At 41.1% G+C, this 20,828-nt stretch overlaps 1 protein-coding gene across 2 annotated transcripts in view; it reads right to left on the bottom strand.

Moving 5' to 3' along the window:
* Positions 1-3,927: 3,927 nt before the first annotated feature.
* Positions 3,928-20,828, bottom strand: part of abcb7 (ATP-binding cassette, sub-family B (MDR/TAP), member 7) — a 27,030-nt gene continuing 10,129 nt past the window's right edge. For both annotated transcript variants that reach the window (XM_034231202.1, XM_034231205.1), the window contains exons 5-16: positions 20,083-20,215; positions 18,115-18,383; positions 16,372-16,460; positions 16,094-16,181; positions 12,802-12,976; positions 12,187-12,344; positions 10,226-10,389; positions 9,868-9,997; positions 9,327-9,498; positions 7,701-7,804; positions 6,908-7,015; positions 3,928-5,546 (exon numbers count right to left, since the gene is read on the bottom strand). In XM_034231202.1, coding sequence (XP_034087093.1) covers positions 5,328-5,546; positions 6,908-7,015; positions 7,701-7,804; positions 9,327-9,498; positions 9,868-9,997; positions 10,226-10,389; positions 12,187-12,344; positions 12,802-12,976; positions 16,094-16,181; positions 16,372-16,460; positions 18,115-18,383; positions 20,083-20,215 — 1,809 coding nt within the window. In that variant the 3' untranslated portion in view covers positions 3,928-5,327. The remainder of the gene's footprint in view (positions 5,547-6,907; positions 7,016-7,700; positions 7,805-9,326; positions 9,499-9,867; positions 9,998-10,225; positions 10,390-12,186; positions 12,345-12,801; positions 12,977-16,093; positions 16,182-16,371; positions 16,461-18,114; positions 18,384-20,082; positions 20,216-20,828) is intronic.

The raw sequence follows: 20,828 nt of genomic DNA, 5'->3' as shown, positions 1-20,828 counted from the left end.
AACAAAGATAAAACTGAGGTAATGGTTTTTGGAGCCAAGGCAGAACGTATAAAAGTTAGCGCTGAGCTTCAGTCTGCAATGTTCAAAACAACAGATAAAGCCAGAAATCTAGGTGTAGTCATGGACTCGGACCTGAGTTTCAACAGTCACATTAAAACTGTTACTAAATCAGCCTACTATCACCTAAAGAATATATCTAGGATTAAAAGACTAATGTCACAGCAGGATTTGGAAAAACTTGTCCATGCTTTTATCTTCAGTAGACTGGACTACTGCAATGGTGTCTTCACAGGTCTCACTACAAAATCTATTAGAAAGCTGCAGCTAATTCAGAACGCTGCTGCTCGAGTCCTCACTAACACTAAGAAAGTGGATCACATCACTCCTGTTCTGAAGTCTTTACACTGGCTTCCTGTGTGTCAAAGAATAGATTTCAAAATACTGCTGCTGGTTTATAAAGCTTTGAATGGTTTAGGCCCAAAATACATTTCTGACCTCCTGCTAAATAATGAACCATCCAGATCTCTCAGGTCTTCAGGGACTGGTCAGCTTTCTGTCCCCAGAGTCAGAACTAAACATGGTAAAGCAGCGTTCAGTTATTATGCTCCAAATATCTGGAACAAACTCCCAGAAACCTGCAGGTCCGCTGCAACTCTGACTACTTTTAAATCCAGACTAAAGACTTTTCTTTTTTGCCGCTGCTTTTAATTGAACTATTCATATCTTAGACTGCACTGTAATTTTTAACCATGTATTTTTTCTTTTAATGTTTCTTTTATTATCTTTTCTTTTTAATAACTGATTTTAAATGCCATTTTCTTAATGTCTTTCGTTTTTTGTAAAGCACTTTGAATTGCCTTGTGTTGAAAGGTGCTATATAAATAAACTTGCCTTGCCTTGTCTAAAAAGGATCAGCCGTGTGTGCGCAAGTGCACACATGTGTGAATATTCATTCTCATTTGACCAGGAGCATTGATATAGTACGCGGGATTACGCACATAAATGTACACCTCCCACACAAAACGGTGGAAATAACTACATCTGCTCTGAGGCATCGATGCATATTTATCAAGGCGTATACGCCCATGGCCACATACTAGTTTCATTGTAGTGGGATGGGAGAGCTGACTGTCTGATGCAGAGGGATGGCCCTAAGTCTCAGCCCGCTCTGCCTCTTATCATGATAAAAAAAAGCACGGCAGACTTCAGCAACAGGCCATGGAGGGGTCAGTGGGGATTTGACGTGTGTGGCTGAACCCCTCTTCTCACCTATGCACTCTGATCAGCTTCCATGGGACCACAGACACAGCTCTTTTTCTTCTTTAGAAGATCTTCAAATTAAATCCATTATTGAATCACCATGCAAGATACTAAGATGTAGTCATGCATGGACAGAACTAGTGTGTGTTAAAAAGGAGATATCATCCTATCCGCATCAGCAACATCTTTGAAAATCTCCCCTTCAGTAGAAGGTTGTGGTTTGCATTAGAAGCTGAATCTCCTGCTGTGGTCCATATTTAGGACGTTATTAAAGGCCTTTATGTGGCTGTCTTCCTTTGCGCCTACAGAATGCTGGTAAACAGGGAGATCGCGTCCTCATTACCTCCGAGGACATGCAGACAAACAGCTCACAACAGCACTAATCACATGCACCCCATACAGAACAATTAAGGGTCATTGGATGGATCACATTTAGTGGCGCAGTTTTTCAACATAAATAGCCAGGAAGAAAACACCCCACTGTGTACGTCCATCTCGAATTGCTCAGTAACTTCAATACTTTTAGTGTTATGTCCTTGACTGTATTTGCCTCAGCAAAGAAGAAAAGGAACAGAGAACATCCTGCTCTGTGTAATATCCGAGGCTCTGTCACAGAACCCGAGCATATCATAGTAGTGTGTAATGTTTACTGAATAATGAGCAAATAACCTGGGAGGGGAAGCTGAACATTGTTGGTAGTCGCTAATGAATAGTCTCATAATCTCTTCCTAGGTTAGATTAGAAGGACGTCATTAACATAAACTCATCTGCCTGGACATCTGATGCATGAAAGGAAGCCCCATCCAACCAGTAATCATCCAGTTGCTTTTAAGCAGAGCTCTATCAAAGTCTACTTTCATCTATAATGTGTGACTTCCTCCAGAGGTGGTGGAGGCGCATCAACGGCTAACGTCTATCACATTATGTGAATGTTTTTGTTTTCGTCAGTTTCAATTATAATCTTGCTGAAAGGCAACATAGAAAGTGTTGTGCGTTTGGTCCCAGAGGATCCAGATCTGCAGGGCTTCTAGAGGGAAGCCGTTTCTAAACCTAAAATATGGGATTTACTTTCAGATAACTGATTTGTGAGTACGAATAAATTATATTATGGTATATGTATTTTTTTTTAATACTGTATACATTTGCAATAAAATGTACATAATATGGTGCATATGTAAACATACTCTCAGTCCAATATTGCATACATTTCCCCATAAAGTTTTTCTCAACCTTAGTCTTGTGACCCCTTTAAAAGAATGCATCCATAACTCCTAGTCGAAGTTCAAATTCCCCTACACTGAAACATTTTCTTCTATTGTTTATGACCCCTAAAATGTCTGAAGTGGATTATACTGGTGTGTATCGTGAAGAGCTGTCACTAGAAAGGTGTTTTCGCATTCCTCCAGACTTCCCTGAAATCTGACATTGAAAGTTATCCCTGTCAAAGTACATTTAGTAAGTCAAGAATGTCATCATAGCCAAACAATGAATAATACACAAACACCAACCGGGATACAGTTTCAACACAACACAAAAAAACAACAACCCTGAAACCCCTACTTGTCAGTATAGAGACAAAATGTTAGCATTATCAAAGGTCGAGTAGAAAACCAGAACATGGAGCTCCCTCTATAAGCCATACAATCCCACAAGATGTTATTATATGTTTAAAGAACAGGCACACTGTCAGCTACTGCCATATACAAGCTAACAAGCTAAAAAGCTAACAAATAATAGATTATAACCACTTACCTTTCTGATTCTTCTGCAAGTCCCAGGTTTTGCTGCACAATATGAGTTTAACATGTTTGGCTTGATTTCTCCATGTTTTGTATTGAAGAGAAACTCATAGACCTGTCCTCTGTAAGCATTTCAGTAGCTCAATTCAAGCCGAATTAAACGCATTGTGGGCGGGGCATACAGTCTTCCCGCCTTTTATACCAGAAACACATGTTCAAATGTTTTAGATATAAATGATAGCAGAGTAGCCTATTTTCGAAATCCTTTAAAACGTGCTTGAAGGAGGACTTTAACATGGCTGCTGAACTTTACACAATTCAAGCAAATAATGATTTGATCAAAACATTTTCTTTGTTGTTCATCATTTGTATTTGAAGAAATTATATGGCTACGGAAAAAAAAACGAACAATATCATAAGATAAAATATGAATAAATAAAACGGATGAGGATAGAATGGGGGGATAATTAGTTATGCTGTGAATTGTATACTGTACCTCACCTATTTTTACAATCTTTTATCGAAGACATGAACTTGATTTCTATTGCTCATGTTTCTCATTTCCATCGCTTAGTCTGTTATTCACAAGATACTTACAAGCGTTTTTATTACAAGGGAAATGCCAAAATAATTTGACAGTTCTCATATGGATTTTCTCAGAGGCAACCTATACACATTACCAAAAAATATAACTGGTCATCCATCTGCTCACAGCAATCTATTCAGTAACTTAAATGTATATTTGTTCGTTGAAATTAGGATGTCTTAAAGTGTCAAATTCCAAAGATAGTTTCTTTGAAAATGTTCGCAGTCCTGAATCAGGATCAGAAATCCTTTATTAATCCCACCACACCTTTACAAATCAATTATTAACTTGTTTGTTTCAAATTATTCCTTACACAAGTAAAAAGGAAAAATTAGACCTTTGTGTAGCAGACATTTTTATTTAATTCTTTCTTATTAATAATATTGTGACTCCTTTAGTTATCACATAGAGGGGTCTCAACCGAATACAACCTCAAAAACACATACCAGACAAATAAATAAATGTACATCTTGTGCTATATTTCATCATATGACTCAGAACAACAAAATGGAGACCTCGTTATTTAGACAAAAGTCAACATTTATTATCTTTATCCTTTCTGCAGTGTACACACAAAGTCAACATAGTCCAGAATGCTATGAAACAGGTTTCACATTGTGTGTTTAGTATAATAATCCTTTAATTCAGAGATATAAGATACCAAGGTTCCAAACTAAATGTGTGTATCACTGCCAAACCCGCCCTCAGAAAATGAGGACATACTTTTACCTTCAGTTTTTAAATATTAAGAATTACATGTAACCTTCAGAAAGAAGTCTCCTTATTCTAGTGATACAATCCAAAAAGCTGTCTCAGCAGTTACAACTCTTTGAATTAAGCGTCATTACAAGAGGCCCGTCATACAAGTCTATATTTTATGACAGGGAACTGTTCCCAGAGGAACCAAGTTGTTTCCTCTTAATGTGTCTCCAATTGTGGTGAAAATTGTTCATGATTTATTATAGTTACTTCTTGTCATTCTTTGTGTTATACTTGTGAATGTGACAGTGTAATTTCACACTGGAACAATTTTGCATGTTCCAAACATCAACATAATGTTGTTAGTCGAATCAAGAAGACCTGATTATCTGCCTAATTTGATAATTTGTGAACATGCATTCAAAAACATATTGGATAATGTGTGTTATGACCGAATCCAATTGAAATACCTATTACAAACCAACACATACTGCAAAACAATCCTTCTGTCAGTTTTTTTAAACCCCAAATAACCTGTATTACATGCAGATCCTTAATATAAAAAAAATACATCTAAAACTGTAATCAATAAAAATGTTGTGTCAATATCAAGGCATATGCAAGTCATTACGTGTACTCTCATCTGTTTCCAGTGCAATGGAAAATGTCAATAAACCTGATGTCAAAAATAGGAGGAGAGGGGGCAACCATGTTGACTAACAGATGTCTTACGCACACGTTTGTGATATACAAGGTCTCTTATGCTTGGCTTCAGCTGAGACAACTGGCATTGAAGCTCTATCTCTGGACACCAGCCAGTGCTAAACACACTTGCTCCCTGTTCTGCTCTCCTCCTTCACTTTGGCGAGCAGAGGCCTTTATTCATACGAGGAGGAGGGATTGTCACATGGGTGGGGGCTTGGCTTGAGTGGGTATTGGGGATGTACCCCTACTCTGCTCCCTCCCAAATGCTGCACAGCCCAGGCAGGGATTCCAGTGTAGGCCATCTGCGAGGGATGTAGAGACGAGGAGGGCAGCCTCTCTCAACAGGAGCAGTTCCCACAGCCCTTAACACTGTTGACGATTTCCTCCTGCAGTTTTTTCCTCTCCTCCTCCTTCTGGGACAGGCGTTCAGCCGGGGGCTCGGACGAGCTCTTGTCCCTGTTGAGGATTTTGCTGTTCTGTGTGTTCCACAGTACTGAGTACAAGCTGTCGGGGATGTTGAGGAGGGCTTGGTGGTTGCCTCGCTCTGCCACTTTACCCTGGCGGAGAAAGAACGGAAGAAACAAACATGAAACCTAAACCTGCCAATGCAAGTTGTGCAGCACACATGAAGTGAAAATGAAGAGACCATGAACACAGATTCCTATAGTTAGCATCTCGTCATGACCACACAACACTGACCACACTCTCAGCGGAGAGTCAGCTCCCCCCTAGAATCCCTGCCGCCTCCCCAACAACTGTTGCAATCCTCTCGCAAAAACACGACTCACAGACACAGGCTCATCGGCACGCAACAAACACACATCCCTCCCACACAGTCAAACACAAATGAAGGCACCCCCTTCCCCCACCTCCCATGAGCATGCAGAGGTGTTGGCATCATCTTTAGTGCACCCAAGATGAGCATGTGACTGCTTCCGCTAGTTATTTTAATGAGCACCCCAGGCAGTCCTCTGCTGGTGACATCAGCAAACGGCATGGCGACATCACAAGCAAACATGCCTCCTCGCCACGACCCTCTGATCCCTGCCATCTGACTCTGGAAACATGGACCCACACATGCTCACTCGCTACAGTTCAAAGAAATATTTTCTCATTTGATCCTATCTGACTCTAGCACTAGTGGAACATGTCACTTCAGCTGTGTTACATTTCATATTAACTCTTACTTTTCAGATAATAACTGACATCCCTCTGTGTCTCAAGCCCAACCCGCTGAGTAAAGCTGCTTTTTTTATTGCCTGGATATTGCTCTGATGCATAATACAGTGACAATAATGCAACAAAAGATTTTAAAACATGCTCTTCATCTCCAAGGCACCTTCAGCCTGAACAAAACATGTTTTAGTCAAACCATTTGAATGGCACTCTCCAATAAAAGACTGTTGAATGTTTAGTCCTGGACGAGGCCTCATCAGTGTCTGGGAAGCTGGCCCATACATTATTAGTCACCGAGACAAACAAGACACGCCATCTGACCAAAACAGCCAGTTGAGTCTGACTGCTTTAATGAGCCCTTATGGAGAAAATAATACATTCACTTCTACCAACAGGCTCCTGTTGTTGTGGAAGTTAATGAGAAAAGCTAAACAAAGCATGTCTTCATCACGTACATGGTAGAAAGGTAACTCAAATTAAATGAGTGGCAAAAACAGAGGCTGCTTGCTGAACTGGTGTTGCTGGCAGATCCAGTGCTGAAGGTCACGCAGAGTGCAGGTCATCTTCCTTCCCTTCAATGCAAGCCAGTCTAATTGGACGGGCAATTAACCAAGCGCATGTTTTTATTCAGAAACTCTGAACCATCATATTATTTGCTTTTTATAAACCCTGACATTACAATAGGAAATGTTAATGAAGGAAAGTATGAGATCAAATATAAAATAAGTGGAAGAGTTCTTACCTCATTGAGCACTATAATCTCGTCTGCGTCTACTATTGTGGAGAGCCTGTGGGCGATAAACACTGATGTCCTGTCCTTCACCATCCCCTTCATCGAAGTCAAGATGTTCTGGAAGCAAACAAAGACAAATAAATCACGTTGTTAAAATGTACAGAAGTGTCCTCTAATCCAAAAGAAAATTGTTCCACAGATATGCAATGAGGGTGACTTGCAAACATAATGAGGAAAAGAAGGGCACGAAGGACAGGATATATATGAAATGCACTCCAAAAGATTGAAAAAGAAAGTAAAAATCAACAGAATGTTGCCGAGCAACATCCACCTTCATATGCTTTTCTATCCAATGTTTACATATGATAATTTTAAAAGGCCGTCGTGATAAGAAGTAACTGAAAATCTCAATTAAAAACCACGTCGTATGCCCTGTTTTCTTTCCAGAAGTTCAGAGAGGGCATGCTGAACTTTCTCATTAAATGTAACATTTACAAAGACTGTGGGGTTTAAGCTGAGCTGGAGATTAAGCAGGAGAAAACAGTGGCAGGTGGCAGGGGAGAACAGGGGGGTGGGTGAGTGTGCGTGTGTAGAGGGGGGAGGGGTGTGTGTGTGTCACAGCAGGTATGTGACGCAGGAGTGAGCCGAGTACCTACAGGAGTGACTGAAAAGGATGTTTGTTCTGCCAAACGTGCATGCAGCCACTGTGAGGAGTCAACCTGTACGTGCAGCAGCCAACGGGCATTTGAGGTATCCATGTGTGTGTGTCAGTGCGTTTGTGATGATGCACTGTCAGGCTCACCTCTTCTGTGATAGAGTCGAGGGACGATGTTGCCTCGTCATACAGCAGGATGGGGGGATTCTTCAGTATCGCACGGGCGATGGCGACACGTTGCTTCTCCCCTCCTGAAACAGAAGCACCGTCATAAATAGGAGCAAACCAGGCTACAGCCGAGATGTGTGAGGATACAGCAGGTCTCTCTCTGGCCCCTCATCAGATAATTACCTCAAACAGAGGGCTGGTAAAAGCGAATTTCATTTAATTGTGAAGAAAAGTCAGCAGGACGCAAAGATTTCTCCCACTGTGTCTGACTCGGCCTTTATTACATATGAGCTGTGTGAGGCCTCTTGACAGCAAGCGGCGTTCAGCAGTTATAAATATTGCTGGCAGTGGAGAACAGCACTGAAGGAAGTTAGGAGCCTCACAGCCCAGACTGCCCCCCCCCCCACCTCCCTCTCTTTCCTGAGACAAACTCACTGGCAGCTGTCACGTACCGCAGCAGTTAAAATTAATGAGAAGTTAGTCATGTCTTTATTTTGTCCGTTCTCTCACTCACTCAGTCACTCCACATAAAGAAATCTGTGCTGCCAGTAATTGCATCTTGAATGTTGAGTGAAAGTGCTCACACACACTGTGTGTGTTAACGTGGGCTAAATGAGTTGCAGAGTGATGCTAGGAGCCAAATACTACACAGTCGTGTGCTATCACTGCAGATCAAATAAGGCAACGTGCCATTAAACAAGTTCTCACACTACACAGAAGAGGACAACAAAATAACAATTGCTCAGCTAATGAATGTCATAAATAAGGTCAAATTGAAGGTTTAATTAACACCTTGTTTTACAAAACAACGAATCATAATCAAAGTCTTACAAGTCAATTCAACTGCAATAGTTTAATATGAATCTAGAGCTGTGCCATTTGAAATATTGCTCACACTATTTTGCAGTCTCTCAGTCTCATTTATTTATATCAGAGCAAACAAGATGGCAACTGCATTCTTGTATACTCTTGCCAGCGAATGGCAGTGGATAAGAATGTGTGTGAAAGGTTTATGCTCCTCTAATTTGCCTTATTTCTTCCAGTAAATGTATATAAATTACCATTTGTTTTCAATGTTGAGCTGTACAAAACTAACACAATCAAACATCCAAACATGTAAGACTCAATAATATGTAATGCAGTTAGTATTTCAGCTACAACAGCCAAAAAAACAGTAAGATATGGTCAGATAGTAATGTAGAGCTCGCATTACGACAAGAAAAACGAAATATTCAAACCATTTTAAGATAACAGATAACACTCAACCTAAAATCAAACCTCATATCCCTATCATCTATTGAGTTCTTATATTTGAGCTGAAATTAATAGTTGATTCATTTGCAACAATTTTGATTAAAAAAAGAGTCCATTATAAAACAAACAAATCTTCCCAAATGTGAGGATTTGCTGCTTTTCTCTGATTAGTGTTTTTAAAAATTGTTCTATAGACTTAAAGATAAATAACAAAATTAATAAGTAGGAAAAAATAATCAGTTGCCTTAATATATAAAATAATGTCTCCATGCAGGGACAAACACGCAGCTCTTTCCCTGGCGTCTACAGAAGGGACCATATTTAAATAGGAGTCATGATGGTGCAGCAGACCTGACAGCTTGAGACCCCGCTCTCCCACTTGGGTCTCGTAGCCATGGGGCATCCTGAGGATGGCGTCATGGATGCCTGCTAGTCGTGCAACTTGGTAGACCTCCTCCGGTGTGGCGTTGATGTTGCCATACTGCAGGTTGTAGAAGATGGTGTTGTGGAACAGAACAGCATCCTGACAACAACACGGTTAGAGAACAAAATATGTAAAAAATGTATTGCAGCAGAGTCGGAAACAGAGGACTGAAGATACAAAAACAAGGGTAAGAGGGAGAAAGAGAACCAAGGCAAATGACAAAAACACTGTTTATGTACCATCTGTTCAGATCTGCCTCTGAGCTCACTGCAGTAAAAAACTAAATTCAGTTTATTTCTGATGCTGTTGTGTACTGTCAACGTTACTTTGTTCTATGCTGCCCCCTTGTTGTATATTATTAGCAATAATATGTTAACATATTACATTTACACCAACATTGTTTGGAAAAAAAATAAGACTTGTATTTGTTTGTTTTTGTTGATGTCATTGTGTTGGAGTGTCTCTGACCTGAGGTACGACCCCCAAAGACCTCCTCAGGCTGTCAAGGCCGACGTCTCGGATATTCTGCCCCCCGATGTAGATGTTCCCCTGCTGAGGCTCAAAGAAGCGGAACAACAGCCGCACAATGGTGCTCTTCCTGCAAACAGACGTGGAACAAATCGTCAGCATCATTCTGTCCCCCCCCCCCCCCAAACAGTGTGCTGATGATATCTGATGATAACACTGTCTGCACAAATCACATCTGTGAGTATGGCAGAGACCTGGGAACAGTGACGTTCCCTTTGGGGACAAAAAAGAACATCTAATCTAATGGAATAACACAAATGCAATGACACAACTGGCTAAAGGTTTAACAGTGACCTACCCTGACCCGCTGCCACCAACGATAGCCACTTTCTTCCCAGCAGGCACTTCGAAGGACACTCCGTTTAAGACTTTCTGGCCCTCCAGGTATTCGAAGTAGACATCTTCGAAGCGAATGGTGGCCTCCTGCGGTGTGATGCTTAAAAGCGGGGCGAGATCCTTCTCCTAGAGAAAAGCATCAGAGGGTTGAGAGAGACGAAACCGAGAGAGAGGAGACTGAATCAGAACAGCCCCTGGCAGACGAGGCCCGGCATGATGCAACGTTACTCCAACACCTTGTAAAGAAGTATAACGCTGGAGCACATAGCCAACATGGAATGGATTGCATAAAGCACACACATTCACAGCAAATTCCAGAGGTCGTTTCAACTGAATCTTCAGACGCCGCCCTTCATGGCGACTGAAAACTTTCGGTACATACTGAGCCGAGCCATAGCGCTGAGATGCAGCCAAGGTCAGCAGTGAATGCAGCGCTGTCCTCGCTCTGAGAGTAAAAGCCTGCTCTGCTTCTTTACTATCTAACAACAACATAATCACCCACTATCGACCTCAGACAATTAATACAAATAACTCCTAGTCCATTAGTATAAACAAATGATAATTTCACACACCCCCAACATGGGAAAAAAGCCAAAAGGATTAATTTTTTTATTTTGTGGAGCAGTTTCAAGTAAGGGGGTGTTTTAAATGATTTTGCATCTACATAATAAGCCAATGTGTTCCACGGGGGAAAAAGCATTCAGACAGTAATGGCCTGCTGGGCACTGCCATTCCACAGGGAATCACAATGGAGAGGAGTATTACTGATGGGTGAAAAATAACTGGACAGATTCATTTCTCCTACTATAATTACAGGCTCGAGACAGAAATGGCATTCATATTGTTAGAGGCAGCAGCTGCACATTTGCACTTAAATGTGCTCTTCTGATGCAAGATGGGCTGTTGTGTAAAAAACAACAACAACAATTGATAGGTATGATGACTATTGATTAACATGTTAGTTTTTGGCATATTTTAAGTTAATGAACAGAATATTGTCTTGAATATGGCTGTCTTTTTGTACATTTGGATAGTGGTTACATAGTGACAGCAACACCATATAAATGGCATTACATGTGTTTGGCACTAACACTGGATTGATCAGCATTATTTTTGATAATCATTCAAGAAATAAAATGCCAAATTTGTGGCATATAGGATACTACGTTATAGAACAATCAATTACAACTTGCTTGTCAGCCCTACAGGCCAATAGAGCAATTGCAAGGGGATGCTGAAGAGCACAGAACTTAATGGCACGAGTCCATGTTTAGTTAACAAAATGTAATGAAATAGGCCAAACTGAACCAGAGTAAGTTCAACAAAAAACAGCTGATACATAAACATACCACAACCCTACAGCCTTATCACTGATCAGCAGATGCTCTACACAACAACAACAACAACCACCACCACAACTCTCATATATATTTACAGCATTTTCTAGTCAGGGATTATTTTTGCTCAGATCATATATCTTTATGGAACTATCTACAGAAATAAAACAAGCTTACTTAAGTGTTCAGTTATTTCAATAACATCCCTCAAATCAATGATTGAGACAAACAAGGGTTTGAAAACCGAAAAAGGAAAGAAAGCAGCATTTGCAACAAGTTCATATCCTGAAAAAATACCCAAAAAACAATCCTGCTGCAATAACATCCCAACATGTCATTAATATGTTCTCTCAGCACATGCGGCAATATAAGTCCTGTGTTCAAATCTTTCACCACCATTATGTGCTGCTACTGGAGAAAGAAATCTCAGTAAATCGAGTTTTCACATTTTAAATTGAACTCCGTATGAACCTTCTATTGTCTCCAAGTCTACTGTTCCCTCTTGGTAGACTCAGGCAAAATGTAAAAAAAACATTTGTTTTGCAATGTACTGCTACAATGAGTGCATGTCATACTGACAAGTTACCTTGATCTTGGTGTCGATGCTGAGCAGGGTGAAGAGAGTGTTCATGTCGATCAGGGCCTGCCTGGTCTCTCTGTACACCGTGCCCAGGAAGTTGAGGGGGAGGGAGAGCTGGAAGAGCAGCCCGTTCACCATCACCAGGTCTCCCACTGTCATCGAACCTACACCACAGCCACACAGCAACTTACAGATGTGCACATCATTCTCTATTGTATGATGCATGTATCTTGGGAGACACAATCTAAACAACAAAACATTTCCTCTTTCAAATTGTGAATCCATCTCCACCCGCTGTGATTTCATTTTCTGCATCAAGGCTGTTATATTTCCTGTTCAAGCCACTTTTTCATGCTTGCTGTGCTTTGTTCTCATTTAGTTTCTATTATCCAGTTCAGTCAGGTTTATACTTGTCGTTTTTCATCCAACCACATGATTTACTTATACATTTTTTTCAAGCGTTCTTTATTTCCAAATGCAGAATGTTTGTTTTGTAATCGTGCTATGGACTCAGAACATGGGCATGCAGAAGTAAATTCAGGTCATGAATGTATGCCTTTGCTTACACTACACATGTTGTTCATGGTTTATACACACACACAGGGACAGAGAGACACTTACCTGATGCAATGCCCTTGCTGGCCAGCACCATGATGGTGGTGAGGCCGACACTAAAGATGACACTCTGGCCAAAGTTGAGCATGGCGAGTGTGTAAGTGGTTTTTAAAGAGGATGACTCGTAGATCTTCAGGTATGAGTCGTACTTTTCAGCTTCATATTTCTCGTTGTTGAAGTACTGCAGCCGAGTTGAGAAACATGCAGAGAGGGAGGGGAGAAGGGGCCACAGGGCAAGGAGATGGCAAAAAGGATTCACACAAGAAAGGAAAGTTGGGAGAGGGAGAGGGAGAGGGAGAGACACAAAATATGGTTAAGGTTAAAGTTTAAGGAAGCATGTAGAGCAGTGTCGGGCAGATAGACACTTAAGCGCACCCTGCCTCAAGGCTGCATTTGTTCTCTGTGACCGCTCTGGGCGTAGTCTGGGTCTCAGTCGGCCTCTAAAACTATTTTTCTTCTCTCTGCATCTTCGTCTCATCCCCACAGAGAATGTAGAGGGCGGTAAAACAGAATCCAGAGCCTGCTTAGCAAAGCAGCTTTGGCAGAAGATAGTGATTATGGCCAAATAACAGTTTGGAAAATATTAGGCAATTATAATTGTAAGGGAACATCGCTTGCAAGTTAAACAAGAATCGTTGCAGAGTATTCATCATTGGCATCGTCAGCCTCTGAATTTACATCTGTTGCAGCTCACACAGACAACAACAAAGCACACACAGCTCTTCAGTGTAGCACCACACAAGCAGCACTAATTTTCACCAAGACACACAGCCATCATTTAAAGTATAAGAAAGCCCTATGAATCAGCCAGAACACACACCTCTTACTTTCAGCACATAAAACTACGCCATGATCATAAGAACGACCCTCCTCAACTCTGCTGCCAATTACCTAATATTGCTGTTTGTTTAGTTTGCACTATTGTTCCTCTGCTCTGGTTAAGTGGGCGATTTGCTTCTCTAGCTAACGGCAGTGGTGCTGTGCCGATACCGACTTGCCACTGATTTGCATATAGAGAAATGCAAGGGGAGAGAGAGAGAGAGAGAGAGAGAGAGAGAGAGAGAGAGAGAAGAGAGAGAGAGAGAGAGAGAGAGAGAGAGAGAGAGAGAGAGAGAGAGAGAGAGAGAGAGAGAGAGAGAGAGAGAGAGAGAGAGAGAGAGAGTAGCACAAACCGAAGCAGTGCAAGGCACCGCGTTCAGGTTCTCATCCAGCCCTTTGTGAAAGTGGAACGGATTTCTGAGTGGGCGGAGATCTAATTACATATGCACACTCACAGCTCAGAGTGATGCTAAATCCGGCCGCATTGGCACAGATGACACAAAATAACACAGAACAAAACGCTAAGAAAAAACAGGACGCAAAAATAATACAGCAAGGAAAATAACATGGGTACAAAAAATATATTTAGTATAGCCCAACAACACACCCAGAACCGGATGGTAATACGTGTAATTGTATGCGTCCTGTGCACAATGATGTTACCCAGAAAGATGAGGATCCAGGATAACCGAGCTACTGAGAAAAGTATAAAGCAATGTTTACAACCACACCACTTCTCATCAGTCAGATATCGGAGGGAACACTCACCAATAAACTAACCTGGCTCTCGGCAGACTTTTCTATTCAAAACAAAGCCTGTGGCAGCAGACACTTCCAGTCAAAACTATAACAGAGACACGGGTCATTCACTAAACCAGGAAAATATTTCTGACTGTCCGGTGATAAATGTCTCATTGTTTGTAGCAACTCGAGTGACATTTACAAATGCAGTGGATATTTGAACACTTCAAGAAATGAGGAGCAGGACAGATAATAACAGCACAGACAAAGGAACAGAATCGCTAAAAAGGTGAAGTTCTACTTGATTAGGAGATATACAGACAATAAACAAACAATTGTGATAATAGATAAGTCCTTTTTCATCCAATATGCCAAATATTCTCTGGTGTTATCCTCTATTGTGGTGATTTGCAGCGTTTCTCTCTTCTTTTTTTTGGTCAACTGAATATAATAAGGTTTTTGGACTCTAGGTCGGGTAAAACAAGAGATTTAAAAGGAATCATTTTGCGCTTGTACTTGTGATCAGAGTTAATCAAGACAATAATTGGTATATAATACATACATATAATAAAGAACATTATGTGCAGCCCGAGGTAATGATATAATGACTGTTATGATAATCATCCCTTCAATATCGATGTTAAAAAGTATATATATATTTAGTTAATAGTGCCAATTTTTACTTTGTAACTAATTACCAAAATGTTTAATGTACATCTATGTGAATGAAACTGAAGTAAAGTAAATGCAGTGTCATCACTTTTGGCATAATAACTGCCAACCATAGTGTCTCTACATGACAATTTCATTGCACTACAGTTATATACAAAGATGATGATTAGGGAAGCCAGGGGACCTTTTTTAAATGCCTTCCACACTCAGTAAAACCATCTGTTATTGGTACAGCTTATCTGCAGCATATGTAGGTGTGTATGTATACAGTATGTGTTTATGTGTGTATGTTACATGTATGTATATGCATATGTATTAAATGAACATGTGTATTCATTTAACAACATTTCTGGTGAATACACGTGCGTATGAGGCTCACTGGCAGTGAATGTAGGGGATTACTTTAGTCGTTATTATTGTTTGTTTGTGTTTTCCATTGTTCTTTCTTTTTCTCTTTATACAAACCATTGTCTCATTTGTATATGCATATACTTTGTCTTATTTGTTGGCTTGCTCCATTGGCTTTGATCTGCACCTCAGTTCTAAAAGGTGGACAATGTAAATAAGGTTAGGAATTTACGTATGCAATAATTTTACCAACTATGAAATTCATCTTGTCCAGACAATATGAAGGACAATATTTATACTCAATCTGGTGGTCTACTGACCATGACAAGAATCATATAACAGTAAATTAACATTTTAAATCTTAAAAAACAGGTTCTACGTTTGCACTTCTTACTTGATTCTAGGGACTGCACAGACTAGATTAAACTGACTTTTATCACACTTTTATGATCAGGAGATGTTGTGGGAGAATTGGAGACTGAGAGTTAGAGAGAGCTATTTCTTGATTGAAAAGAATATTCTGACAATGGCCGTCATTCCAGTGAAACGCTATTCTGGAGTAAACATTGGTTAACGTCAATGTCCCTGGATTAAATGAATAGAAGAATGACTAGAATATAGGAGATAAAAGGGAAGGATGGATGAAGGGATGGGGGTGGGGATGAGTGGCTAGGTGTTTGTGTGTATATGTGTGGTTGAGCGGGGGGTCGGATCTCACCTTAACAGTCTCATAGTTAAGGAGAGAGTCAATAGCTGCGTTGCCGGCTTCATTGTCGGCTTTGTTCATTTCTATCCGGAAACGAGTCCTGTGTGCAGAGACATGAGCAACATTTACGTAGGCGTTTTTTTTCTTAAGCACAAATTTCAGCCTAGGAGTGAATATTGTTACAGTCAGCACAAAAATAAAGTGAATATTTTTTGAGCAATAACAGACACCAGCAATAAGAAAATAAAGACATACATACATCGGATAATAAAAAACATCTGCTTTGTTACCTCCACTGAGTGAAGAGAATGGTGTAGAGGCTGTATGCTGATAAGGTACCCAAGGACACTGCTGCAAAGTGTCCACCACACTTCCAATACTACAGAAGAGAAAAAGCACACACAAAACAAATCATCCTTTACATGCTGTGACTCAAAAGCTTTATGATAAAAAGTCACGGGACCACATCAGACCTCCGGACACCGACGTTGGCGTCACAAGGCATTTTGAGAACGTACTGTTTTTGACCATCCACTATGAAATTGAGTGTTACAAATGGAGGGGAAACTACAAGAACTAATCGTGCTAATGCTTTAGCTATTTGGGCAATGGAGTCTGCCCTCATTACAGGGAAGCCGACATTATAGTCCAGAGTGGAATATTACCACAGAGATATAGACAAGCCGTTCTTTCAGTGGTGGCCAAGGAGGGGGGCATCTGGTTCAGGGCATACTCCACAGGAGGACATTAAGCTGCTACAAAGCTTTGGCATTCATCATTGACGCTAATGGGCTGTGTGTTGCCATCAAAAGTTCATGGGGATTCATATTCCATTTAGAATGTAAACGAGACAATATTACGCAAATTAATTTCCGGACAATCTGCCATGAAGAGTGTCAAGGTGATGGAAGGTCCTGTGCATTAAGGGATGAAACAGTAACAGCAACAAGATATTACTACCAGAGTTCCCCTTAGCCGGTAATTACCGGACTATGACCGGTAAAATATGCTGAAGACTGGCAAATCTAAATCTCTCCGGTCAAAATAATTTCCCCTTAGCGCAATACCGCATCAGTTGCCTCACTTATGTGACAGACAAGAATAGTATTTGATCGATATGGACATAAACGCGAGTAAAGTCTAATCTGACGGGAGAGAGAGATCAGCTGCTGCTGACAAGTCGACACGCAGCTCTGCATGATGACATGCAGCGGTGAGCAGACAAAACACACTCTTCAGGTTAGAATATCACACGTAGCTATTTTAATGACCTCTCAAACTACCTAAACTAGTTATAGATATGTTTAGTTTTACTGTTGGGTCACTCATTAGTGGATCCGCGAGCTACATGATACTGACGGGCTGTCAGGAGAAGGAGAGAGCGCCCCGTTTATTATTCCCGTGTTATTGTCAGTTACTGTAAACTTTTGAATAATGTAGTTAATCTCCTGTAATTAGTTTGTTTAATATCGAATCATATCAATTTGTTTTAAAGCTCAATAAATAACAAAGAAGACCTTTGACCGGCACTTTTCTAATTTTGTCCGGAAGATTTCAACTTTAACGGACATGTTGACCGGCAAAAAATATTCTAACGGGAACTCTGCCTACTACATCTCTGCCTTGCCTAGAGTAGCAACTGGAGAGCCAAGGCCAATGGTGCATTCATATTGTAAGTCGTGCTTCAGACCTCGTGTGTTCATGAGTTTTTAGTCATCATGTGAAAACAACATGAAGAGGTGATGGATTGTATTGCTTAGAGCATTCAAACAACACTTTGATATACATTTCTTAGATGTTGTTCCAATTTGAAGGTTGTTCAAGTGAAGTTGAGCATACATTTTTCTGAATATTCCGACACCACATGAATGCCACACAACAACAAACCTTGTTGGGGAAACCTTTTTTTTCTGTAATCCTGCTGACGGACAAACAGAGACCAAATGTTCACCTTCTTGGCTGAGGCAATAATGATGAAGCTTATAATAACAGTTATTGGTATCTGTGTGTGTAGATGTCACCGTGAGACTCACCAAAATGGCGCTGACGAGGAACATCTCAAAGACTGTTGGTCCTAGATTGAAGACGATGGCACTGAGGACAAATGAGATGCCCCGTGTGCCGCGGTCGATAGCCTTGGACAGCGCTCCTGTCTGGCGGCTGAGATGGAAGCCCAGATCCAGATTGTGCAGGTGGAGGAAGACATTTTTGGCAATGCGTCGGATGGAGTTCTGGGCCACCTTGCCGAATACAGTGTTCCTCAACTCGTTGAAGAAGGCTGCACCAGCCCGTGATGCGCCATCTGGGATAGTGGAGGAGACGGAGAGTTTAGCACACCTGCTGTGAAAAGCACCACAGACTGTTATGTAGCTCTAAAGTGATAGGAGGCAGCAAAACAAGAATATGACCCCTGACTTTCCTGTCTTGTAAGATTTAATACAGTATTGAGACAGTTGAGGCTAGCGAGGGTAAAGGCTTGTCAAATGCTCTAAAGGGAAAGCTTGTATGAGGTGGCAGGGCAGGTCTGTAAAGCACTGCAGGGCTACAGCAGCAGCCTCTGTAATTACAGAGCAGGATGCTGTCTGAAGCCTCACTACCGTGGCAGGCCAGCACACTGAGGGGAGGGGGGAGGATGTGAGTGTACACAAGTGTGTGTGTGTGTGTGTGCGTGTGTGTGTGTGTAATATTAGAAGAGGGGGTGCCGGTTTTAATAAGAGTGTCACAGAAAGATGTGACTGAGTTGAGTCCATGAACAGGCTCACCACTGTCTAGACTTGTGTCTGGCGGATCTGTATGATGAGCGTGGATGCAAGCAAGCTTTTTCAGTGTTTCCTATTTTAGGATTAATTTAAGGAAGCTACCTGAGGTACAGCAAAAACCAGAGCGGTCATGTTAGCATTTCAGTCCAATACAAACACCAATCTAATTCCAAGAAAGTCACTTATTCTAATCCCTTACACTTCTCACAAACTGTTACACAAGCAGATGGCTAGCACTGTCCCAAATTAATGGTCTGTGTTTGAACGGCACGAGGCCTTCCTGTGGCGATCGCACCGACTTGTGTGAACACACGACGTGTCTGCTAAGACCAAAGTCAGGGTAATAATCGCTCTGTGTGCCGTTCTTCATGGGGCCGTAATGTGCCGTTAAATAGGAATGCTCATCTAATGAACGTGTCCGCATCTGACAAGGCAGGATGAGCACTGTGCAACCTTTTCAGTCGAATTACAACCGTCGCAGTAGACTCCAAGTGCCGGGACCTGAGTGTTGCAAAGGGGGAACAAAAAATAATTTCTTTAAGAGCATCCCCTTCATTCTTCCTCGTCATCTTAATTCATCCTGTCTGGAGTCCTGTTCATGTGCTCCAATTATTCGACAGGCAGCATTAGTGTGCAACACCTAAGTGGGCTCATTAAAATAAGTGGCTACAGGGCCGAGTGTACATTGCATCCAAGCTGATCTCACTCAAGGCCAGTGTGACTTTCAGTGGGTGTCAGGTTCACAATATTTGTTTGTTTTTGTTTTTTGTATGCATCAGGAGCTCAGAGAAAACTAATACTCCAAGACACATTTCACCCCTGACCCGTCTTGTATTCAGAGGTGCCTAGTGGACAGAGAGATGAAAAAATAATAGTGCTCTGAAGGGATGAAGTAAAAGAAACAGCCTTGTAAAACACTAAAACATATCCAACCACTTTAAAAAAGGACATTAGCAATTTCAACCCCACTGCTTTAGAAATGCATTGAGCTCGGTTTGCCTTGGGAGCACGCAGATATAGTGCACAGTCGTCAGCGCTCACAAGAGGGCCGCGTGGATGATAGAAGTGAACTCAGGCGCAGAACGGAGCACATCATGTAAATAATCTGAGGGAGAGGCGGGGGCTGCGGATCGGCATTGATATGAATGTTTTGGGAAAGGTCAGCCTGCAGATAATAGGCAGTCCCACAGTCCCCTCTGATGAGTGCGGCACCTGCCAGTGAAATACAAGCCTGGGACTCACAGCCAATCAGCATGGCCGTTGCCATGGTAGCCACAGTGCTTGGCGCGTCATTCAGGTTCAGCGCGTGTCCCGACATCTGGTTAAGCTCGTCCACTGCATACTTAAACATGAAGGGCACGGTCACATTGGTCATCTGGGGAAGCAGAGAGGGAGGGAGGGAACATTCAGAGAGGAGGAGAATAAAGAGAGGGGAAGTAGTTTCAAATAGCCCATTACACAGACATATGCTCTATATTTGTCTATCTCTAGTCCTCTGTACAACCTCTGTATGCATGTACAGCTCTGGATAAAAATTAAGAGAACACTCCAATTTTTTCTTAAATCTCAAACTCTACATGTATGGCAGCCATTCCATTCCAAGGTCTGTTGAATTCCAACAAAGAGAAATGTTGTCAGTAGTTTTTTTTTTTTTTTAAAGGATAATTTTATACCCACATACCTTTAAATAAAAAACAACAGAAACTGATAATGCTGCAGTGGTCTATTCATTGTTTGTATGTATAAGATAAGATTTTGAAAATCAAATAGTAATTTAAGTAATTTTTCATGAAACAAAAGCTGAAAATCTCACATTTGGAAATTCTCTGCTTTTATTGTTTTATATCTATTGATATTAAACTGAATATCTTTGAGTCTTAGACTGACATTACAAGACAATAACAAAAAACATCGCCTTGCACTTTGAGAATCCGCGATAGACATTTTACCCTATTATCTGACATTTTATAGACGAATTGATAGATTCA

The sequence above is a fragment of the Gymnodraco acuticeps genome, unplaced genomic scaffold (assembly GCF_902827175.1).
Source record: "Gymnodraco acuticeps unplaced genomic scaffold, fGymAcu1.1, whole genome shotgun sequence".
Lineage (NCBI taxonomy): Eukaryota > Metazoa > Chordata > Actinopteri > Perciformes > Bathydraconidae > Gymnodraco > Gymnodraco acuticeps.
The sequence above is the reverse complement of the archived record's forward strand: the minus strand, read 5'-3'. Positions and strand labels throughout refer to the sequence as shown.